The following is a 24,873-nucleotide window of genomic DNA, read 5'->3' as shown; positions in this document are numbered from 1 at the left end:
TATTTCTTTTTTTCTTACCAACATGTTGTGTTGTCCAGTAAACCTATAGATTGCACAGGGCAATCCTCTCTTCTCACTGTTCCAGTAGATGGTGGCCTATCTAACTCTTGTCCTCATCAGTCTTCTCATTTTTCTCCTTCAGACAGGTAGAACAGTTGTTCTCCCACTTTTCTGTGCTATTCTTTAATCCTTTTAATGCATTAATATGCTCTTGGCACATTAATTGCACGTGAACTTTGCTGTATTTATAACTGTACTCATTGCTAACCCAGACACTTTAATGAAAGTGACTTTGGAAATCACTTCCTCTCTTCTGTGTGAGCACTGGCTGGAGGTAGGTTGCCTTGAATCACACGTTGAATGAGGGTAGCTAATGTATCCATCAAATCAGGGCACTGAAGACCTAGTTTAAAGATAAGTTCATTAAGATGATACCCCCAAAAAGGAGAAGGAACTTAGTGAAGGTTTGCAGTCCTCTGAAGACTGGCATTTCCATGTGCCTTTTTACAGTTAATATATATTTAAATGACATTTCTATCCATTGTTTCTCCTGAGGAGTTTACTTCTTCACCAGTGAAAGTAAAAGCAAAACACAACCTTTAAAACTCAGAAATACAAATTCTGCTTTTTTTTTTTTAAAATGGGAGGAGCCAAATGTCAAAACAGAACCTCTTTTTTCTCTTGTTGCTTGCTTTGAAATACTCTCTGCACACTGGATTGGAATGGGGTGCATCTTAGGCGGAAAGATGGCACAACAGATAGAGCCTAAAACTTGGGAGACCCACAGTTATGCCTCTGCTGTAGTGTGGGCATCCTCTGACCTTGGACTTCTTACAAATCTGAAAGTAGATAGAGATATTTGTAGATGCCTTGTGTTCAAGGTGTCTCAAGGTTCTGCAGCCAGGCACTTTCTTTCCAGTTAGTGGAGAGATGTTATAGCAACTAAGTAAAACCTTCTAAATTATGTGTCTGAATATGGTGTCTTGGTTCTCCTTTAGTGCTGGGGAAGCTTTGAGTAGTGAATCAGACTACATTGCACGTTGCTTATCTCAACATAGATACCAAGCTAGATACCAAAGGTAGTATTAAAAACTGAAAATCTTAAGGGTTTCCCAGCTTGGAGATCTACTCTTTATAGCCTAAACAGCCATAACAACAGCTACTCTGTGTGAAATCCTGGGGTAGTCAGGGATGTTCTCCCCAGTATTTACATGGGAAGGTAGAGCGTATGCACCAGTGGGCCTTGAACAAATAATATGCCCTGTATGGCTCCATCAAATTTGATCTGGAGTTTAGCTGTCCTGCAGTTGAGACTTGCAGCTAAAGTGCTGTAGTGACTGGTCTAGATAAGGCCCTCTCTGTCTACAGCTCCTTTCCTCTGTATGAGATCAGAAATGCTACTGTGATCACTCAAAAGGAGGCTCAGAAACTCTGAACAGTTGTTCTGGAATGTAAATGAGGTACCTCCCTTTCCTTCTGCCTATCTTTTTGCAGTTTGTTTGACTTCGGTCAAGTCAGGACTTTTTTGCAGATCACACTGCTGTTTTCTTGGGCTTTCCTTGTTTTCAGTAGGAAGTATTTCTTAGATAAGCGTGGTTTCCTGCTATAGAGCTGCTAGCCACAGTCCAAGTTCCTAATTCTTTGACATCAGACTACATTCATTGCATGCACAGCTTGTATGAAGAAATCTATAGGTCTGGGACACCAGTATTTGGTGTTTATGGATTGGATATGTGGATTGGATAGATTGCCTAAATGATTGAGTTTGCCCTTATGCATTGCTGGCAGGACTGGTAGCTCTAGTTTGATCTGCAGTATCTTCAGCAATCTGTAGAAGGGGGTAGAAATTCATCTGGGCTGCGTCAGTGCCTGACTTGAGGACAGAAGAATTGTATGAAAGGCGAGGTATAGCTTGGCCTGAGTTACAAATGTCTTGATGGTGTAAGAAATAAAAATCCTTTGGAGTCTTTTATTTAGGGAATTGCTTCTAGATTAATATCACTGAACTACAAATCCTATGTGATCTTGCAGTTCAGCTTTATTGACCTTCCTAGTGCAAGTATAACACTAATCCAAGGTTTAATTTCATATAGCATTTTCAGTCTCTTCTACTGTAACTAGCAATAGGACTAGAGGGAATGGACTCAAGTTGCACGGGGGAGATTCAGGTCTGACATTAGGAAATAAATCTCTGAAAGAATGGTCAGGTGCTGCATGGGCTGCTCAGGGAGGTGGTTGAATCACTCACTCTGGAGGTGTTCAAGGAATGTTTACATGTACTGAAGAACATGGTTTAGTGGGAAATGGTGGTAGGTGGATGGTTGGACTGGATGATTCTTTTCCAACCTTGGTGATTCTATGATAGTGGAGTAAAAAAAAAAAGTGGTTGTCAGCTTTATTAGCCTCCAGTATGATGTTACTTTGGTAGCAATATTTTGAGGGAAATAGCAGCTAAAATAGTCCTTGCACAGATAAAGGAGACAAATCTGGCGTCACATACATGGAGGTAGAACTATGCAAACAGACAGTAAATAAGCAAGACTATAGTTTGCATAATTGCCTTCTGCACACATAAATTGCTGTTCCAGAAGGGTATTATGTGGGGAGAGAGTAGCTGCTGAGTGTTAAACAAGATAGTATGAAGTAAGAAGGATATTTCTCTCTAATAGAAAAACAGCTCTCACTGGAAGGTCTCTAACTCCATACTAATGTTTCTCGATGGCTTGGAAAATTCCAGTTTATATTCTAGATTATATAAAAGGTAAAAATGTTTTAGTATTCTTTTTTGTAAACAAGACCATAGTTTATTCTCTTTGCCTTATAGATGTGTTTACATTCTGATTTGATATCAAACCTTTTACACTGAGATGCCATTGCAACGGTAATTATGGTCTCCTCTGGTATTGTGTTAGTATTTATTCCATGTAAAATGGGTATTGTACTTGTGTTGAAAATTCAAGAGATGGTGTGTGCTCTGTTTTAGGAGAGTGGGTAGTAGCCTTTTTGCATCAGGAGCTTTCTCAGAGCAGAACTCAGTGTTAACGTATGCTGTTTCAAGCACCTACACATGTATGTCTGGGAATAAATGTCACGGTTCTTCTTCGCTTAGTTGTGTGTGTAAGAAAACTGTGTTTTCAGAGAAAATTCTGGGAAATGCAAGGCCCCTCTGCTCCACTCCTTGGTCTGTATTCTCACTGCAAAATGCAGTTGCTAGCCCAAGCTGAATTAATGCCTGTATTCTCTTCAGTTGTCTGGCTGAGTAAGGTGGGAGTTTGATCTGAATACACCCCAAAGCCTGGACAGAAGGCTTTTTTGAAGTAGAATAGGTGTTTTGAAAGTTAAAATGTTTATAATGCACTGATTAGTGTGGTGATAATGCTTCCTTGAAGTTAGATTTTTGGAGCTTGAAGTTGCAATAGGATCATTGTTGGCAAAGACTTTCTTAAGTGTCCAGATTCCTAACATGCAAATTTTCAGTGGGCCCTAGATGCGTATTGCCAGTTCTAGAAATTTGCTAGTGGGCTAGTGAAAGATATTGAAAATGCCACCAGGCATTTCTTAAATCCTCGGAGCTTGAAATTGCCTTTTACAATGTATTTCATTAATTCCTTCATGTGTCAGATGGTACTTTATGGACTAATGAGTATTTGGTCCTTTTATAAACTCTATAATTTAATCATTTGTAGCTGAAGAGTGTTCATGTTTCCATATTCAAGATATGTCCCAGTGCAGCAGAGTTAAAAACAAGCAATAATGCAGATAAAGTTGATAATATTCAGGACTGAAGTTCACAGGTCTTTCAAAGCTGTTTTATGTAAGTGCATAGTAGTTATTTGCCTGTAACCATTGAGTTCCCCACCATACTCTACAAAACTGTCCTGTTTTGGAAGAGCAAAGCTATTTTGGATATTCATGTGGATTCAGTTTATTTAGAAGAAAGTTTAAAAAAAAAAAAAAAAAACAAAACAAAAAAAAACAAACAAACATGAAGAACTTGGACCAATGTAGAAAGCTTTTTAACAGTGAAGATAACTCAGCTTTGAACCCTTGATCTATGAATGTTGTGGATTATTATTATTATTTTTTTTTCTTGTGGTTTGTGAATCAAGATGGAATGAATATACCAATGACTTCTCAAACAGCCATAAATTCTGTGGCTCAAAAAATAATGGGCTTTCTTCAGAGATTTTTGGGGTGAAATTCTAGGAGTTGCATCACGCAGAAAGGCAGAGTAGATAATTATGATTTTTCCTTTTACCCTTGAAATCAGTGCATCATTTATTAAGGACTAAATTGACTTCACTTTGTTGACTTCAGATTAAAAATATGTTGCAAAACTGATAATATCCTGATAAATAAATGATTTTATATTCCAGTACAGCAAAACAAAAAGTTAAATATTTTTCTGTTGGGATCACTCAACTTCTTTGTGTACTACTCCTGCTGTTTTCCCTATAAACATGTATATGGGGATGGAATTGAACAAGTCAGTAAAAAGAAGTAATAAACTGAATACCTTTAGGTTAATTACTTAGTCAGGGTAAGGTGTCTTGTTGATCCGAGTGAATCACTTCTATACTTCATGTCCATTGTAACAATACTAACATCTTTTCATCTACTGCTTCTGGTGCCATCCCCATTCCAAATTCTTTTTTTTCCACATAGGAAAAAGAATCTTCTGAAACATTCAGGTCCTGTGCTCATCTCATCTTTTTCATCTTCTTGAAGTCTGCTTCTGTGATGGCAGTTACTAAAAGATGGCAGATGATGAGACCACTGTGTGCTAGTATTAAGAAGATCCTGAACTGTTTGAAATGTTTTTCCTTGCTTTCATACTGTCTCATTTGGCTGATAATAATCATAAAACTTCCAACACTTTGGACTGGTGCATGTCAATTTGTAATGTGCTTACTGTGTCAAGGTTATTTTTGGTTTTGTAGTATTTCTGTAGTAAGTACTACTTCTTTTCTTGTTTATTTTTCTTCAGTCCATCAGGCTCACGTCCTCCTACTCCTCAAAGTGATTCAGAATTAGTCAGTAAATCTACAGACAGGAGTGGACTAAAGAATCCACACATGCACTGGGCCTGGGGAGAGCTACCACAGGCTACGAAGGTATGTGGTGTAATCAGTTTAATTCCTTGCTGGCATCTGTTGTGCTTTGATTGGGAAAATGTGCTTACTTTATTGCAGGCTCCTGAAGGGAGAAGAGATCCCATTTTCACATGAAATTGTAAGGTTTCATGTAGGAAAATTGCATTTTGTTCCTAAAGAGCCTTAGATGCAAAGTAGGTGTTTGGTGTTAGCAGTTTGATTCACCAAAAATGAAAGTGGCTGTTTGAGTGTATATATATCCAGAAACACCTGCAATTGTCAACAAATCTTCACATGCCCAGATGTGCAGCTTTCTTGGATGTCCTGACTTGACTGGCTTGATGCCTGTGTCCAGCCTGAGGCCATCTGGCTTTTCTGAGAGCTCTGCTAGATGGCAGAATCTGTGGTGTGCCAGCAGCATTGTCTGCCAAGCCATATGCAGCTGAGTGCGCTGCTGGTCAGGTGTGTCTGTCTCCTTATGGGAGCTGCTGAGTCAGAGCATTCATTCAGGACAAGAGATTGAGGACTTGTACCTGCCTGTGGGTGAGAGAAACAATGATGATAGAATCGTTAAGATTGGAGCAGATCTTAAGGTCATCTAGTCCTGTTGTAGTACTTAGGGACAGGTTTGGTGGACATCTACCCTTTCCTTAAATGCTTCCAGAGATGGTGACTCCACAACTTCCCTGAGCAGCCTGTTCTAATACCTCATGACTCTTTCTGGGAAGAAATTATTCCTAATATCAGTCTGAACCTCCCCTTATGCAACTTGAGGCCTTTCTCTCTTGTCCTATTGCTAGTTACAAGGACATGTTGCAGCTACGGGGGCACAGAGTATGCAGCTTTTGCTTCTTTCTGCTGAAGGCTGGCTTTTCTGCAGGAAGGACTGTAGGGAGCAATGGGACAGGAGCAGAATAAAGGGACAACCCACGCTATGCAGGCCAGCAAAGTAGGCCTTGCAGATCTTATTCTCGGAGACTCTTCCCTTTGCAATCCCTATCTGTGTCGATAACCAAGCTATTGTGAATTTATCTGGCCATGTCTGAAGTGGGAGTTAAGCTTTGGATGCTCTTCATCACCTTGTAAATGTTTGCTTGCTCTGACATGAAGGTTACAGTAGCCGTACAGCTGCTGTTGTAGTGCAGTTCCCTCTGTAAGAAGGCCTCATGTCTTGCACTCCAGGGAGATCTAGAATTGTGCCTATAGAGAGCTGAAAAAACTTAACCTGGAGTATTGATAAGTTACAGCAAGCCACATCTTTTTCCCTGGGAGCATTCTGATTGTATGAGAACTCTAGTCAACAATGTTTGTCAGGGTTACTTTCTAAGGCAAAGCTGCACTTTGTGCTGAAAGAGAGGAGGTCAGGTGGGAGCTGTGATGTGCTCTCACACAGGTGTGTGGGAAATGAGGACTGCAGAACCCACTGTAGAACAAAATTTTCCTGGACCCAGGATGCAGCTGCATTATATTATATTTGTGTGTGTGTGTGTGTGTATATATATAAACATTATATATAAAACATACTTACAAGCAAGTAGTGCAGTAAAAGGCTATTGTATTTTGAAGCATCAAACTCAGTTATTTGTGGCTTGCTCACCTTGAGAATCTGATCTTGTATTGTACAGGTGAAACTATTGCATTTTTTTAAGAGCTTTTCTGTATAGCAGTCTTTTTTTTTTTTTTTTTTTTTTTTCCTTACAGGCGAGTTCTTTGATCAAAGCTAAGGAACCCAACACAATCGATGTAAATCCTTCTGAAAGCACTCACTTTCGGGTCATCCAGAGTGCTCCTATAGAGGAGTTTAATGGTGTGTCTCCTCTACCTGTCCTTGGACAGACTGATGCAGCAACTGCTGATGAAACTGAGCCCTTGCCAGCTGAGACAAATAAGCCAGAGACAGAATCTGCAGGAGCAGCTGTACTATCGTTGCCTGCCAATGAGGATATAAAACAAGCTGCGGCTTGCTCAGCTCAGGCAGTTGGCAAGATGGATTCTCCTTCCAGAAAGAAAGGTAAAACTTGATTCTTCATATTTACATGTATGATTTTGTTTTTTAAAGTTCATGGTGATAAAGCACTCCATTGCCATATAAATTAATCTGTGCCCTTAGGACACTTTCAGACTTGGAAAGGAATACACTTTACAAAGAACATTCAAAACCTGAGTTGCTCACAGTATAGAAGGACAGAAGTTTTCATTTGTTGGGTATTTTTGGCAAGGCTGCAAAATTTGCTCCAAATTCCTCAAATATGGTTGAATTCAGAGATCTTGTTTTTGGCACATTCCCACTCTAGATCTGTTGATTCACTTGCTCTGACCACTTTCAGAGTTATTGTGCATGGCTGGTACTTGAGTCTCTGTTCTTGTACAGTGATGTAGCATGGATTTTTACACAAACAATAGATATACTCTAAATTGAGCAATTTTAGTTATATATTCTTGGTATGCATCTTGTCTTGAATTTGTGAGATGTCTGCATTTGTTTCCTAACTTTTGGGATCTGTATCTACTGTATTTTATTGCAAATGTTAGTCTTCATGTAAAATATACTTGCTTACAAAATGTTAAATTTTAGAGCTCTGATTATTTTATAATTACGAGAATTCTACATAAGCCTGCTTTGTGCAGGTATGTTTTATCAGTAAGCATACAAGCTTATAGCAATTTTCACAAACTTTTTGATGTCTTTGAAGTCAAAAAAGCCCAAGTTAGTGACCAACAGTTTGCAATTCCCAGTCAATCCTCTGAATGAGGAAAGCTGCAGCATATCTCACAATTCTCCTCTGTTTTTCCATTTGTGTGTTCCAAGTGTGAGCAATGTATACAAGCAACTTGTTTTGAAACTTTAGGCAGTACTATTTTATGCAACTGCAGTTCACAGACTGTTACGACTTGTCTTCTTTCTCAATCCTAAAATGAATAGCTAAATAGCAGTACCAATTCAGACTTCTTACACAGAAGAGACTTGTTAATAGACTTATTTCTACCATCCCTTACAGACAAACGAAGCCGGCATCTTGGTGCTGACGGTGTCTATTTAGATGACCTTACTGACATGGATCCAGAAGTTGCTGCGCTTTACTTCCCCAAAAAGTATAAGTTGTTTGCTTACACTTCTGCTGCTTGTGTAGTTTTCTTCCTTTTCCACTGAGATCAAACGGTTTGTGCCACCCAGATGAGGCCTCTTCTTCAAAAGAAAGTTTTATTTTCTTTCAGTCTTCACCACAGTTTGTAGAAATGTTGGGGCCTTTAGGTGGCTTGGTATTTGGGCCTAAGAGCTGTGCTCAAAATTGATGTTACATGTTGGTAAACCAAGCGTCACATATTGATTGTGGATCGTGACATAATGTACATTGATGTTTGTGGGTGTTACTCACATGCCCTGGGAGAACAGTTGGCCATGGGATATATATATATATCCCCATGTCCTTGCTCATTACTGGTACCTTACTGTTACCAGCATAAAACTATTGTTCTTATATTGTTCTACTGTGGGTAATGACCTATAAACAATATGTTAGAAAATCATTTTTTAATGATGCATGGTAGACTTTCTTGTAAAAGTATTTCATCCCAAACAAATTGGAACTTTTTTCAATCTTTATCGGAATCTCTTCACGTTTCACATCTTCTTTGTCCATCACATTCTAGTCATTTCACTAAAGTAGGTGAGCAACAATTAAAGTGGCTTCCATTTCTCTTTTCTTGTTTGCTTAAAATCAGCTGTTGTTACATTGGTGTTTCAACAGAACAGAGAAAGATCAGTAACACGAAGGAGGAGGTTGGATTGCAAATTCCATTCTCAAATGCATTCATATAAATCTGGAACGAAAAAGCAACTTGATGAGCCTGCGTTTCTTCATAATGATCTCGCCTATATACATTTGATTTTAAGAAATAATAAATAACAGTATCCTCTTAAAATTTTCAATTTCTAATAGCTTGTATATGCTTATATGCATATTCAATATTCAAAACATTTATATACATATCTGACAAATGTACAAACTTTGTTTGGGAACAATTCTCCTAGTATAAATTTTGATTATAGCCATCTTAGTTTATCCACTAAGCTTTTACTGTATATTATTTTTTCTTCTTGTAAATAAACTGTAATTATACATGGGTAGTTTAGGAAATTTAGAGGTGATCTAATTCTTAAGGACAAGTGAGATCTGTGCTACTTTGTTTAAATTTGTGGCAAAAGCCAGCAAATTTATTTCTTTTTATTCTTCAGCATGCATCTGATCTAAACAGTATGATGTTGAAGAGAGAGAATTTAGGAATGGATAGGGGAAGAATGAATGTCTGATTTTTCTTTTTCAGTGGAGATAACATACAAAACAGAAACGCAAATGACACAGGGCCACGGTCTGCCACCCATTCTCCACAGTCTTTTGGGAGCTCAGGTGCTGACAGTGGCGTTGAAAGCACCTCAGATGGAACCAGAGATTTGCCCTCCATTGCCATTTCTCTCTGTGGAGGCCTCACGGACAACAAAGAGATAACCAAAGGTATAGATTGACCTGCGATACAGGTGTGTGCGCTCAACCAAGTCTGAGCGTCCTTTATCAGGGGAGCAGTGCCCTCCTGTGGCTGTATGTAGGAATATGTTTAGAAAACGCTTCCTGAAATGACAAATTTCTTAGATTCTTTTCATAATTAGAAGGTCTTTATCATTTCACTGTTTTTAACAGCTTTTAGTAATCTAATGTATGCTATGTTTTTGAAAAATGTGTGTGTGTTTCCTGATAATACCGATTTTATATCATAGTAGTGTGCATGGTGCTTTTGTTACCTGGTATAATGTATAGCCAGGAAGTACTCTGCTGTCCATGCCAGGAATTAAAAAGATGGTCTGGTCTGTAGATGGCAACAGCTGCTGTGCCTTCCATTTCTTGTGTGACTCTTGAGAGAAATCATTTGAGAGTGTTTGGTTCTTTAAACTTTCAGCTGCATACGATGAAGATAAATGGTTTAAAAAATGCAAATTCTGCAATAACATGGAGTCATAAACCCATGAGCCTGATGTTATGCTGATTACTGTTCAGAAGCTAGTTATTATGCATTTTGATTATATTGTAATTTGAGTTATGCTTGTTATTCAGATCACCTGTAAACTGTGGGGATTTTGTTGAAGGAGCTGCAGTAGTGGAAAAGGTGTTTATTCATAGGTGATTATTATTTTACTGTAAGCTGTACAAATGGTCATGTTTTTGCTTATGGGTTTATGCATGTTTAAGCCCACCAGGTTCTATTCCTAATTTGGACAAAGGGTCAGTAAAAGGCATGAGGAAATACTCCCTACTTTTCTTAGAAGCCTAATTTTCCTCCTCACAGTTCTATCCCTAGACTTTCTCTTAGCTTGTATTTTGAAGGGGAAAATGCCCAGCAGTACACAAAGAAACCTTCAGAATCTTCTGAGATTGAAATTTCTGAATGTCTTGCTTCAGTATTTCTACTGATCTCAGTACCCCAGTAATCAAGGGCAAGCACTGAGTGTGAAAGCAATATGTTTTCTTTTAGACTGGCCCATCCCAGGGGGAATCTATAAAAGCATGACTTGTTTGCTTTTTTCTTTTCCCCAACAGAAGAATTCTTAGAACATGCAGTAACATATCAGCAGTTTGTGGACAATCCTGCTATCATTGATGACCCCAACCTTGTGGTTAAGATTGGAAATAAGTAAGTATATTTCCATGGAGTAAGTAAGGAGAAATGATTCTTACTGTTGCAACTAAAGCTCTGCTGTGGTACTTTGTTGTGTTAGACCAACATCACTATAGCTGAAAAATAGGTTTTGAACTTTTGTAGCATAGATTCATTTAGAAAGACTCAGCTTTCAAGTGAATTCAAGCTTTTACTTACAGTTCTCCTTGAGGCTGAAGAGGAGCTTCAGATCACCTGCCACAGCTAACTGACACAATCTGAATTTCAAGAAACTAGTACTAAAAACTAATTGCATTCATTCTTAATTGGTAGAGTAAAAATGAAGTAGGATGTGAACTTGCTAAGGCTTGCCTTGATCCAATTTGAATAATTAATATTTCCAGGATTGTGATGTTCTACTTGTAAACCCTCCATATGCAATAAGTTGTGTTTATAAAGCTGAATATTTTTGCTAATATGCCTCTAGAGAAGCATAATTCTTTCCGAATTTGTCAGAATTCACCCACTGGGTATGAGACTTCTGTTTCTGGAGGGCTAAAGATATTATTTCATATATTTGTGTTGCTGAGCAGTGCAATGCTATGGTCTATGCCAGATGCAGTTGTTTGGAGGGTATTTTAACTTTGCAGCCACTTCCAGCTAGCATTTTCTGTTTAGAGTATAAGAGAGATGATGGCTTTGTGTTGCAGTTAGATTTTAAACTACCCTTAGTTATAGAAATTGCTCATATAAATCTGATACTTAGTGCATCCTTATGCAATAGTTTTAATTGCATATGGGATTGAGTACGTGATGACCTTGTCTCCTCCATCAGAGAGGAAAGTCATTTATTTCTCCTCTGCCATATATCTAATTTTTTTTTTTTTTTTTAGTAACGTTTACCTGCCTACTGGTGATTTGGAAAGAGAGGACGATACTTCTCTAATCATAATACAGTCTATAACAATAGTTGAGCTGTGTTCAGCACATCATAGTAAAAGTTTAACATCCTACAGACTCAGGTTCCTAACATTTGTGTAGTGACTTGATGCAAAACCAGTGAAAGCTGCCTGTTTAAAACAAACAAACAAACAAAAAAAAAAAAAAAAAAAAAAAAAAACCAAAAACAAAACCAGAAACGAAGCTCATTTGCTAATGAGGCATTAAGGACCTGTACTAAAGAATCTTCACAGGTTTAACCTACTATATGATAAATACTAAATTGTGTATTGGAACTTTGGGATTACAAAATAAAGCAATTGTCTTTCTTAAATGCTAGGTACTACAACTGGACAACAGCTGGTCCCCTTCTGCTGGCAATGCAGGCATTCCAGAAACCTTTGCCAAAGGTGAGATTGAATATGAAGGTTGGTCAGAGCGGAAGCTTTGACGTTTTGCTATTTATTAAGGCATATCATTAACTAAGGCAGGTGAAAGGGGTTGTGTTATAAAGGCATGTGTTTTCACACTAAACCATTCCCTTAGTCTTACTTATTTAGCTCGTAGTATAAGCTGGATTTGGTCTGTGAATAGTTTTTACTTTCTAAGCTAAGATAATTACAAGTATTTTGAACTTGATCTCTTTATCTTCTCCTGTTTTCCTGCATTAATACAGATTGTAAACATAAGTTAGATTGACTCACCTTAATGTTTACTGTATCTGAATGCTGATGACCTGCTTCATTTTATCTATGTACAGCATATATTAGCAAATAAAAATTGAAGTCCAGGATTTTGACCTTACTTGAATGCAACTTAAGTACTGGATGGGGAAGGTCTACAGCTTGTTAGTTCTCAATTTCTCAGTTGGTTGGTCATAACCATCCCAGGTAGACAGAGACAGATAGCTATGACTGTGACAGCTGTATGGTTGTTTATATTAAACACACTGATGTACTTAGTCTGATTACATGTGACCTAGTGCCAGAGAGATGATCAGGACAGAAATACATGTTACTGTGACTATTTATAAAGGAGTAAGTATCAACATTGGCACTAATTTGTAACCTAGTTGGCCATGGATTTGGCATGCTTTGTAAACTAAACTTTACTTCTGTCCCTTGCACCTCTTTGTGTATCTTTGTATTTAATCTATGTGAATTCTTTTGCCAAAACTTGAAGTAATACTCTACTACTATGTTCTTTCTGTCTTAGTGCCACATCACCTATGGATACAGACAGACAATATAAAATCATAGAATATTGCTAAAAGGGAGGGATGCATAAGGATCATTGAGTCCAGCTCCAGATTCAATACATTAAACTGATCCTAATAGTCCTAAACATTTGATAAATCAGGCTTGAATTTCAGAGCATCACAGAACTAGCTATTTTTGTGTGTTACTGGAAATATTCCAGTTGTCATCAAAGCCATGATTCATCCCATTAGCACATACTGGTCTCCAGTGGCAGTACGCAGGTAGTTACCCTGAATCCTCCAGTGCAGGGTAACTACCTTTGTAATTCAATACTTAGATGCCTGATCCAAATGTTTTGTCTTTGGCTGAGGAAGAATAAGCAGAAGCAATAGGTATGAAATACTTTTTCCATTAAGGGGAAATAGCAATTCCTTCAATGATTTTATGGTTGCACCATTATTCATATAGGTTATGTGAAATTCACTGTTGTCTTTTCTGTACACTGGTATCTTTCTAGACAATTTTCATAGGGTGAAGAAGCTAATACTTATAGTTGGCACAGTCTGTGTGATTGGAAAGGCTTAGTAGTTCAAACTGTACTGCTGAAATCACAATTACTCGTTTATGCTACCAGTCATTCTACTGGTTTTCTTAATTACTTACTTATAAGAATTTTGATTTGCTGTAATAATGCAACTAAGGTGTAATATTAAGATACTTCATCAAAACAGGCTTTATGAAGTGATTGAAAGCTCAAGCTATTATTAAAAAAAAACCCGACAATCTGCAAAATACACTTAAGTGCTTAACTGTAAGCAAATACATTATCTAATTAAAAATCAATAGTACATCTGCTTGAGGTTGTCCATATGTTTGATAACATCTTTAAACTGTAGCCATTGTTCTCAACAACTGTTATTTTCTCAGTAGCTCCATCTGCAGTTTTCGTTTTGCGTCTAAAAAAACTTCAACTTCTTTGCTCAACTTCATTCCTCTGTCACATCTTTTTTTTTTTTTTTTTTTCTCTTATACTTTAGATAGGATAGTGAAGGAAAACCTGTGGGGAAAAAAAAACTGAGAAAAAGTGTATTTTTGCATAACCTGAACTCAGGCCTCTTTCTTAACTGCTAGCTTTTCTTGGAATCAGTTCTGGATTTTTTCTTTTTTTTTTTTTTTCTTTTCACTAATCAACAATGCAATTTTGTTTTGATATTTCATTTACAGTAGAGGCTGTCACAAAACCTGTGGCTAAGCTATTCTAGGACATACTGAACATCGTAGCCACCTTTATTGTGGTGTTTCCCCTTCTGCTTTTTTTGCTCACTCTCATGATTGGATGAATTCAAGTCTTGTTATAAATCTCTCTGATCATAGTTACTGGAAGAAACTTTCTTCTACTAGGAATACAGTATATACAGAATATTGAAATTAGCAAAGGTTTAAAAGAAAAAGTACGAAACTTAACGCTGTCAGTCAAGTTCATAGTATCATGCTAACCTCATTTAAAACTACTAACTTCCTTGATTTTATCCTAGCTTATTATGAGTTATGTACTTCATAGTTATTCATAAATGAAAATGACCATCTTGCATGCTGTTTTTTTTAATTTTTTAATACTATTTTCCATGACAGCTCTTTCAGGAAGTGATCTTTTTTACTCATTTGTTTGTTGTGCTTTTTTAAAATATAATTTGCACTAAGTAATGTAAAACACAAACAAACAAACCAGTAGCTTCTCCATTATTAGCATTATACTAATACCTACTTATGCTTTTTTTTCCTCCTTTGATTTTTGTCCTTTTCATTTTTTCTTTTAAAAATTCCATAAGTATTCATGTTTAAGTTACTTCAGAGCAGTGCTGGATACCATTAGATTTTGCTTTAGTAGAATTTATGGTCCGCAGACAGTATGTTTACTTTTATTCTGTTTATTATCAGTTAAAATTGTGCATTTGCACTCTTTCATTTACATATATCAGGTTGTCCTTTGTTTTGGTTTCTTTTTATGTTACCATCCATTTATCACAGGCCACTGTGGAATCTATAATGAGAGACAAGATGCCCAAAAAAGGTGGAAGATGGTGGTTTTCCTGGAGAGGGAGGAACAGCACTATTAAAGAGGTAAGTTGGAAAGGCCAGCTGCCTTCAAGTTCATCCCTCAGAACTTTGCTTCATACCCACTTTGGCTGAGGATTTGCACGCTGAAAGTGTTTAAACAGCATCTGAAGTCTGACTTCAGAATGCCTTCAGAATGCCTCAGAATCAGACCCTATCTAAAATGTTTGCTTGCAGTATTTTGGTTCTGCTTTTTTTTTTTTTTTTTTTTTTTTCCATTATATAAATGGGAGACAGTATTATCTAACAAAATTTGCGTCTGGGAGCCTAGATTTGAAGAGGTGTGCCACATGTTTTGCCTACCTTTCTACAGTTTTTGCTCACAGCTGAAGAACAGAGATTTTTATGATGAGAGTGCACAGTAAAGTTCAGTAAAACTTAAGGTGGAAAACTTGCATTACTTTTAAAGTCATCTTAAATTTCTTTTCTGAATATTAGAAGTTTGTGGTAACAGCCTTAAAGCCATGAATGAACATTAAAGCACAGTGAAAAAGGCAAAATTTTATATGAAATATTGATCTCCTGTCTAGACATGTTTAATCTTTAAAGTTGGCTAATAAAACCACTTCATATTCATTTATACTATTGAAGCATTAGTACTTGGGGGAGATATGTTTTATGGTTGTACCTCAGTAGATGAACTCTTAGCTTTGCTTGAAATAACCACTGTACTGGTCTGTGGATATGAGCTTTAGAGACTGAGATTTTAGTTTCTGCAGCTTGGAATAGTTAGAATTTCTTCCTCAGTGGAAGCATTTGCTTATCTATAAAGCTGTAAATGGGCAAGGGGAAGTTTTATTCTTCCTTGTTTCTCACCAGTCATTCACTACTCAAAAATCTTTCTTCTTCTGGGAAGGAATTGATAGAACTTAGCATCGACTCAGAGTAAAAATAATGTGGAATGTTTTATTGGATTAAAGATTTTAATAATTCAGTGGAAGGTAACTCTATTTTTCCAGATGGTTTTGGTTTTCAAGTGAAATCTGGCTATTTGTGATTAACTGAGTAGTTTGATTCTGGAACTTCAAGAGTGCCAGCTATGTGAAATCTGAGTTTTGTATCTGTGCAAAACTAAATCTTAATTCTTCTTCTGAGTTTTATATTTACATTGCTTAATTATTTTGCACAGCCTTTATTCTTTAAGAAATCCATGCAATTTTCCCTCTTTAATCGTGGATAAAGTAAAAGGGAATGCATGGGGAAAAAAAACTGTACTTGCTCTTTGCATGTAACTTTTTTCTTCTTTAATCAGATTTCCATGAATTTGTATACTTTCTTGTATTTTTATAGGAAACAAAGGCAGAACAAGGTATGAGTGGGAGTAGACTTAAAGGAGAAGACTCTTCACAGATGAGCATGGCAAACAGGTACCCAAGAAGTTTCCTCTACCTGAAATGAGCAAGAATTATAATTTAAAAGTGAAATCAAGCTGTTTCTATATTTGAACCAAGAAGTACTGCACAAAGTAAATATTTAATGCAATGAAAAATAAGTACTGTGTGAAGTAAATATTTGATGCAGTGAATTATGAATTGTGTGTAAGTGCAGCTATCAAGGCTATAAGCCATGGGAAGGTTGCAGACCTTGCAAGTGTGCTTTGGCATTTTTAGCTTATGGTTTGGCTGGTAATTTTATGACACATATTCCAGCCCTTTGACAAAAAAAAAAAAAGCAAACAATAATTGAAGCAGTACTGCAAAACTATTTACATCTCTGGAGTTTTCAAGGCAGCATCGTAGGTTATCCCAGGTTGTTTTCAGTTCACATGTGCTAAAATCCTGATTTATGGCTTGACACTTTAATTTCTTCCTGCGTATTTTAGGAAGTTCAGGAGCCTAACACTTGCCAGGCTTCTTTTCACATGCAATAGGTAGGAAAGATTCCTGGATTTTTTTTTTTTTTTATTAGTTCTTTTAAGGATTGCAGAAATCTGTTCATTCTCATGTTCCAAATTAATCATACTGTATAGCTAGAATCTCTGCCTCATAAAGGCTCTGTATGATGAGTCTTAGTTTTCCCCAGAAACTGCTGAGGGGATGAGATAGCCAGGGGCAGCTCTCCTATCTTGTATCATTGCTGTGCATTCAGTTTGGACTGTAAAGACAGCTCATACACGTTGTGCTTAGAGCTGAAGAGGGCCATATCATACAGATTTAAATATGCTTTATACTCACTATGTGAAACTCAAGGGTCACCATGGTTGGAAAAAAAATGGAGTAGCTGTAGTTCTATAAGCAGTTTCATTCCAGGAGAATGGGATGTAGTTCTTGGTTTGCTTGTCTCTGTTCTCTGAGTTTGAGATCTAACAAAGGAATCAAAAAGACTGAGTTCCCTTTTTTGATAAGTAACGTTTAGGTCTGATATCTTTTACATGGTTGTTGAAAGATAGGCTTTAAAGTGGGGTTAGGATTTCAAGCAGACAGAATTCTGTAGTCAGTGCTCTTTAAGTTTTAACTGATCTTAAAAATCTGTCATTAAGAATTTATTGCTTACAAACAGAGCACAAGTGGGATGTTGAATAAAGCTTTTGAGATGTGATGTTACAAAGGATAATAAGATGGATTTTATAATGTTGTTAGTCATGACATATACCATCTTGATGATAGGTCAAGACTTCCTGACATCAAAGAACGTCCAGCTGTGATGGAAACAGACCCAGTAGCTTTAGTAGTTTCAGAGATTATATTTGCAGGATCTGAAGGGATATGTTATCTTCTCTAAGTGATAGTTTTGTGTATTGTAGAAAAACTTTGCCTCTGTCTAAATGAGCTCAATCAAGTGGGTCTTTTTTGTTTTTACTTTATCCTGAATGAGATAATCCTGCAGATCGTGGAAAAGAATAACCTGATAATTGCTTTTAGAAAAAGGAGTTTTTTGATGATAAAATTGTAATCACTTGGTGTCGTATCCCACCCATAATAGAGGGGAGAAGGGATGACCAGATTGCCAAATTCTTTTATTAACTGCTAAGTTAGGGAAAACAAACAAAAAAGCACAGCAAAATACCAGCACAGCAAACTTCTTTTTCTTGCACTGAGAAATGAGAATTTTCTGTAGCTTCAGTATTTTTTAATATATTAAAGAAACAATGTATATAAAAATGAATACTTACCACTGAGGTTTTTTTGAGTCAACATAACAAATTAATTGTTATCTGTTAAATTTAAGTGATGAAAACTAGCATATAGACAAGTGAATCACAGAATCATGAGGGTTGGAAGGGACCCCATGGGAATCCAAGTATTAATAATGGGGAGCAAGCATGAATGAAAATTCAGCACTCCATTGATATATTTAAAAGCCCTGCTGTGAATGACCTCTTGTGAAACAGGATCAGAGAATCAATAACTTATTTGGTGACTCACTGTTAATGCATTTTTAATGGATACTGAGATGCATTTACGGACATGATAGCATCATTTTCTGTGTGCACTGTTCCAGAATAAAAGATGAATCTTCTTCGAGCGATGAAGACCCTAGAGCTGCCAAACAAAACCTTGGGTCATTACAAGCCAACTCGAGTCATCTCTCATTATTGTCTGGAATCAGTTACAAAAAAACACTTCGACTAACTTCTGACCAGCTTGTGAGTTGGTTTTACATCTTTGTACTGAAATGTCATTTCTAATGCAACGAGAACAATATTGTTATCCAGACTTGTAAGGTTTAATTATTTCTTTACTTACATTTAATTCCATCTTTTTACAGTAACTTTAAAGCTATCTTTTCCTTTTTCTTCTCAGTATTATACATGAATGTTCCTTCAGCAAGTGCTGGGGTTCAGAGATTTGGAGCCCATTTAGACAAATACCAAAACTATTTCTGAAGTGTTTTGCATCTGAGTATACTGGAACAACATCCTTTCTGTGTTGTGTAAAGTTTGTGTCAACCCAGAGGTCTCTTTTCTGCCACCACCCTCCCGGTAATAAACAGACAGGCATTCTTATGTAAATACAGTTCTTTGTTAGTAACTTTTGAAAGAGCTACTTGTGCACTCACTATGAAGCCTGACTATTAATTTCTTGTCTTCCTCTGTGACAGAACACATTCTGACTAATGGTGACAAAACTGTTGCTGCTCTATATTTTGCACGTGCCAATTGGATATTGGAAAAATGGGCTACTTTAGTGAAATATTTTTTGTCATCTTTCCTACAGCCAATTAATTTTCTAAAGGAAATTCATATGAGAAGTACAGCATTCTGCAGCCTATTGCTTACTCCTAAATAGTTTGAAAGGAATTTTGAATTTTTCCCAAGAGATGAATGAAATGTGGTTGTAACTTCCTAAATCAGGCAGAAAACAAGGGTTACACAAATATATTACTTGCTTACAAATATATATGTCTTTTTAAAATACATAAACCTTACAGTAATTAGCAGAAGTCAGCACTACTCTTAGATAGGATTCTTGATGGCACAGTAGATGGGATTCATCAGTTTTTGCATTCACACCTTCATTTTGCATATTAACTCACTGAACAATTCAGTGGAATATAACTAAGAACACTCAAAGCAAGAAACTCCTACAGGTTTTGTGAAAATGAATGATTAAGCCTACAAAAAGAGATCAAATCAGTAGTCTCATGCCAAATTAATTCCTAAGTGAAAGAGAAGGGCAGCGGGGTGGGAAAGTTAAGGAACTTTGGAAACTGAAGGATAATAGGTGGGTTATTATAGACTAGAAATGTGCCAGTGTGGATCCATAGAACATAAATCCACATAAAAGCACTCTGTCATTTTCACTGTTCATGGCACTACTTGTTACCTGTGCTTCTCTCTCCATATGTATATCTTTATCATGGTATGAGAAACCTTCCATATTCATTATTCCATGTGAACCTTTCAGGATGCTCCTTCATATTGCTTACCATGAATCAGATTTTTTTTTTTCATTCTGTTCCATAAATTAATGCTTCATATTCAAAATATGTGACGAATCTCTTCTGACCTTACTTAGAAAATGGCTCTGCTGAAAGCAGTAAGGTTGTGTCCAAAGCAACGGCCATCTGTAGCTTTCTGTTCTGCATGATGTCTGTTTCACACGCTCAAATTCTTGATAATTCTGCTGATAATGTCTTGCAGAAAAGCTTAAAGCTGAAGAATGGTCCCAATGATGTGACCTTTAGTGTTACAACACAATATCAAGGTACTTGCCGCTGTGAAGGCACCATTTACCTATGGAATTGGGATGACAAGGTTATAATTTCTGACATAGATGGAACCATTACACGGTGAGTTCATGAAAAGGGGACTATTTATTTGCCTCTGTCCATTGGACTGAAAACCAGGGAATTTTGAGGAAAGGAATTGTATTTCAGTATTTTGTGGAGTCTGTTTTTTCTCTGCTTCAGTTTTGTTTGTTTTCAAACACTGCAAGATTCACTGGCTAGAATAATTACTTCATAAAGAAACATGCCAAGCACTCACTTCTCAGTGTTTCCCTTTTTGGTGTTTTGTGATAGCATTTACAGCAGTGTTGCGGGGCGTTCAGCAGAATCATAGGCTTCTTGCTCTATCAGACTTATGAGGTACAATAGATGCAAAAAAAAAAAACCAGACAAACAAACAAACAATGAACAAAAGGATTTTCAAAACTAATCTGGGCTAAATTAAAATATTTGATTTGAACTGACACTTGAACTTTTTTTTCCCATTGCAATTAATCAGTTGAAGGGCAAACTGTTTTTTGGTTGCCAACATGAATTAATTCCTCTGCCTTTCCTATTTTCTTAAGTTTCAGCAAAGTAAATAAGACCTACTCTTCTCTTTGTCTGGACAGTAATTGAATTCTTTCACCTTACAATACTACTGTGAATCCTAATCCATTGCCAAATCTTTTCTCTGTAAGATTCAAGATAATTAGAGTAGTTGGATTTCTTGCTGTGTATCCTTATAACGATTGATCTAGTGAGGTGCTCAGTTCTTTGTACTTTTAAATATTACTGTATTGTAAATAATTTTCTTTTATGTAGAGTGGGAAATATGTTGAAACTAGTATAACTGTATATGACCAACTGACAGCTTGGTTATTTGAAGAGGTTAGAATGTTGTTGCATTCTTGGAGGTTTACAATCTTACCTACCTTATAGTTAGACTTGGTTTATTTAGGAAATGTAAACCTCAAAAAGTATACTTAATACTAACTGGTCTACTCCATAGGTCTAACTGGTAGTTTGTATGCTATAACTTCCTCCTTAACTTATGGCTCACTAGCTTATCTGAGAAAACAGGTCTTGGAGCACTAGGCTGATTAAAACAGCATAGATATGTCAAGGCTATCTTGAAGGAAAAGGGAATAATCTCGCCCTCTTCTGATTGTAATCAGTACTTTGTAGAAAATCTAATCTTCTTGTGCAGCTAGGTTATTTAATTAGGGGAATTTATATTAGTCTCATCTGTTACTAGTTAAAAGCAGTAAGTTTGTTTTTTGTTTTGTTCTTCATTTCAAATACATTGTTTTTCTTTTATTCAGGTCAGATACTTTAGGTCATATTTTACCTACTCTTGGCAAAGATTGGACACACCAAGGGATTGCAAAATTGTACCATAAAGTGAGCCAGTGAGTATTCAGTAAATCTGTTCATATATCTGTGATTTGTGTGTGTTTATTCTTTTGCATGTGAAAGTTGAAATCTTTATAGACTGTTATGCTTACAGGTTAAGAGAAATCTCATCACTATCTCTGCTTACACAGTGTAACTATCTGCTGTGTGATAGCTAGACCAATACCTTCTTTGTGATACCAAGAACAGAAGTCTCCTGTCATTTAATGAGTAGCAGTTATTCTCTTAACCATCTCAAACAGATACAGTTCAGTTTAGAAAAAATATAGTAATCTAAATGAGTTGTATAGCTTCAATAAGTGGAAGCTTTTGCAACCTGGGAGTTGCAACCTTACCATATGAGACTTTTTCCTGTCTATCCTTGAGGATAGACATTGCAAAACATCTAAGGATTGTTTAGCTGAGGGTGGTCATTGCAGGTGGATTTCTTGCCAAAGCTTACTTGCCTGGAAGTTAGGTGTCTAATCTAAACTAATTGCTTAGATCTGTTTCTTTTGAAGAGGTTAGTAGAGAGACATGAGTTTCTTTATCTGTTGTGCATGGATGAGGTCTAAAATACCTGAAATGAGTCAGTTTAGGAGAATTTCTGTTGTTTCCAGCAAGCAGAAAGGGAGTTGAGCGAACAAGTGTGGACTCCAGCTGTCTAATATTAAATTTCTATACCATAGTATCTATCTTGATTAGGAATGGACCATTTAAGGTTCTCATTGTGTTTATATACAGTGATGGTGGTCTTTGTTACTGATTGTTATACAATTTATTTCATTTCTTACCTATATGAATATTTGCTGTTAATTAAAGTGGCAAATTTACAGATGTTAAAATATTTTAAAGGTTTTGAAAGTTATTGAGCTACATGTTGCACAGAGCCTGAGGAACTAGAAAAACTTGATGTTTCCTCTGAGTGAGAATAGGAGAACTGTTCTGAGAGAATAGTGAGCTTTGTCAGTAGTAGTTGAGGGGAAAAAAAGAAGCTAGGAGGAAAGTTAATCGATATCTGAATGGGATCAGATGAAGTGTCAGAAGTTGTATTCTGATATTCATATATCCAGACTTTTAGCATCAACAAGTTTTAGTGGTTGTTTTCTGTTCATGTTGAACAGACATTGGGGAAAAAAGAATGTATTTTCTTAGATCACATTCAGCTGCTCTTGTATATTGAGCTTACCACAGCTGTTTGAAGAGCCTCTGGAACATATCTTAACTGTTGTTTTATAATCTGACTAGTTCTGTGCACTGTGGTTATGTTAGGACTTGTTTATTGCTTTTTATTTTACGTAAATGATAAATTATAAACCATGGTTGGTGGAATCTAAATTATACCAGAGACGCTGGTCCATCCTCTAGTTCTTGTAAAGACATACAAGATAAGAGAAAAAACAGGACAGCATGTGAATTCAGATACTGGAACACTGTTTAGTTCCTGTGTGCGGCCTCTGCACTGTCTTTGGTGAAAATGTTAATTTCTTTTTAATTGCGGTAGTTATTTCTGTGCCTGTCAGTACTTAGGGCTTTGCTGATCGAAAACACAAAAATGGGAAAATAGATTTGAGTCATGTCATTTTTTAAATTACTGAGTTAATTATGTAGCAGCTAGACGTTACAGCTGAACGCTACAGAAATATAGAATAGCTATATTTAATGGCCTGCGTGTGCTGAATACGCATTTGTTTATTTCACATTCCCCAGTAGGACTTGCAAAAGGAAATTCTATGAAGTTGAACTAATGCCTTTTGACTCTGTTCTGTTCTGACAGATCCTGTAACTTCTGCTGAAACTTTTGTTTCAGTGTCAGTACAAACATTACTTCTCATACAATGTTTTGCAGTTTTACTTTGCTCAGAGTTGAAAGGAGCATGTTGCTGCTGCACATAGACCAGTTTTCCCCACCCAGAGGCTCAGAAGGCTGGACTATGACGTTGTTAATACAAAGAAGGTTAATCTGCCATTGTCTGTTTTATGCTAAGTGCTTCCTCTTAGCAGATATTGTTTTAGCTAATTCAAATGTCTTTGGTTTTAGTATGCAGGGGTAAGTAGAAAGTCATGCGAAGTTATGAGAAGACGAGATAAGCCCCTTGTAAGTGTAAATCATTTACTGTAGTGGAACCAGGCAGATTTTTATTGTCCAGCATTGTTACATAAATGTTGTTCCTTTTAAATATAGCTGTTAACCACCGTGATTGATTCATGTGAGAGCAAACTCGCAACATTATTTATTTCAAAACGCCTGCTTTGTTTTTTAACAGCATTATCATCTTTTGTTCCTGTTTACAGAAATGGATATAAATTTTTGTATTGCTCAGCACGTGCTATTGGAATGGCAGACATGACCAGAGGATACTTGCACTGGGTCAATGAACGTGGAACTGTGCTGCCACAGGGGCCAGTGTTGCTGAGTCCGAGCAGCTTATTCTCAGCTTTGCACAGGTACTGCAGTATCACTTTTGTGTAGAAAGAAATTTGGAGGTTGGTGAAAGCTGAATTGTCAGCGTTTTAATGGGACCTACTGAAATGATTCATAATCATTTTACTTACATAGTGGTCCAAAGTTGAATTTAAAAGAAATTATGCTGAAGAAAAGACCACAATAAAATAGATAAGCATATTGCTTTGTTTCTCTCTTAAACACACCCCAACATATGTCTGCAATCACTGTTTAGGTAGAAATATTGCCTGTTTTTTTTTTTTTTTTTTTTTTTCATTTGTTTCTGTGTGTGTGTGGATGATAAATATTTATTTCTTGGGGGCTACAAAGAAGTTCACCTGTAAATAAAATGAACTCTTTACAGTCCTGACTGTATTGTGCTTTTCTACCCGGACAGTAATGTTTTTTGTAGGTGTTGTTGTGTAACAAATCATAACAGCACAGATATGAATATTGTACCTTTTTCCTAGTTCAGTAAAGTATGTCAAGTGATTACTGAAAATATTTTAGGCTGTAAAAATGCTGCTGTGACAGGATTTCATTAGAATTTTTAATGGAAAGTTGTTCAGATGTTCTCCTGATTGAATGACATGCTACAGGCTGTCTTACCAGTCATGTTCTAAATATAAGGCAGTGTGGAGGTACTCAGTGTTCTTCTTAGACTGATTAAATGATAGTCATGGTAAAAGGAGAGCTGCTGTCATCTTACGTTCTTATATCTAGAAATATATTTCAAGTGATACTCTTGGGTATCATCTTTAAACTAAAAAATGCCCATTTATTTCTCAGCTTTTTTGGTGTGTGGACAACATATGACTAAATTGTTACCTGTGGGTTTATTCACTGTGGTTTTAAGGGAAAGATGGTTTTATTCCTCCTTTGCACATGC

The 24,873-nt window shown here is 36.6% G+C and overlaps 1 protein-coding gene across 3 annotated transcripts in view; it reads left to right on the top strand.

The window, feature by feature from the left end:
* Window positions 1–24,873, top strand: part of LPIN1 (lipin 1) — a 75,074-nt gene that overhangs the window by 41,898 nt on the left and 8,303 nt on the right. For 2 of the 3 annotated variants that reach the window (XM_048934729.1, XM_048934726.1), the window contains 13 exons: window positions 39–146; window positions 4,988–5,114; window positions 6,795–7,104; window positions 8,093–8,186; window positions 9,420–9,607; window positions 10,685–10,778; window positions 12,022–12,091; window positions 14,909–15,001; window positions 16,286–16,362; window positions 18,437–18,581; window positions 20,079–20,227; window positions 21,469–21,555; window positions 23,834–23,986. In XM_048934729.1, the coding sequence (XP_048790686.1) occupies window positions 39–146; window positions 4,988–5,114; window positions 6,795–7,104; window positions 8,093–8,186; window positions 9,420–9,607; window positions 10,685–10,778; window positions 12,022–12,091; window positions 14,909–15,001; window positions 16,286–16,362; window positions 18,437–18,581; window positions 20,079–20,227; window positions 21,469–21,555; window positions 23,834–23,986 (1,695 nt within the window). The remainder of the gene's footprint in view (window positions 1–38; window positions 147–4,987; window positions 5,115–6,794; window positions 7,105–8,092; window positions 8,187–9,419; window positions 9,608–10,684; window positions 10,779–12,021; window positions 12,092–14,908; window positions 15,002–16,285; window positions 16,363–18,436; window positions 18,582–20,078; window positions 20,228–21,468; window positions 21,556–23,833; window positions 23,987–24,873) is intronic. The other variant, XM_048934728.1, reaches the window with a different exon arrangement.

The sequence above is a fragment of the Lagopus muta genome, chromosome 2 (assembly GCF_023343835.1).
Source record: "Lagopus muta isolate bLagMut1 chromosome 2, bLagMut1 primary, whole genome shotgun sequence".
NCBI classification, from domain to species: Eukaryota; Metazoa; Chordata; class Aves; order Galliformes; family Phasianidae; genus Lagopus; species Lagopus muta.
The sequence above is the reverse complement of the archived record's forward strand: the minus strand, read 5'-3'. Positions and strand labels throughout refer to the sequence as shown.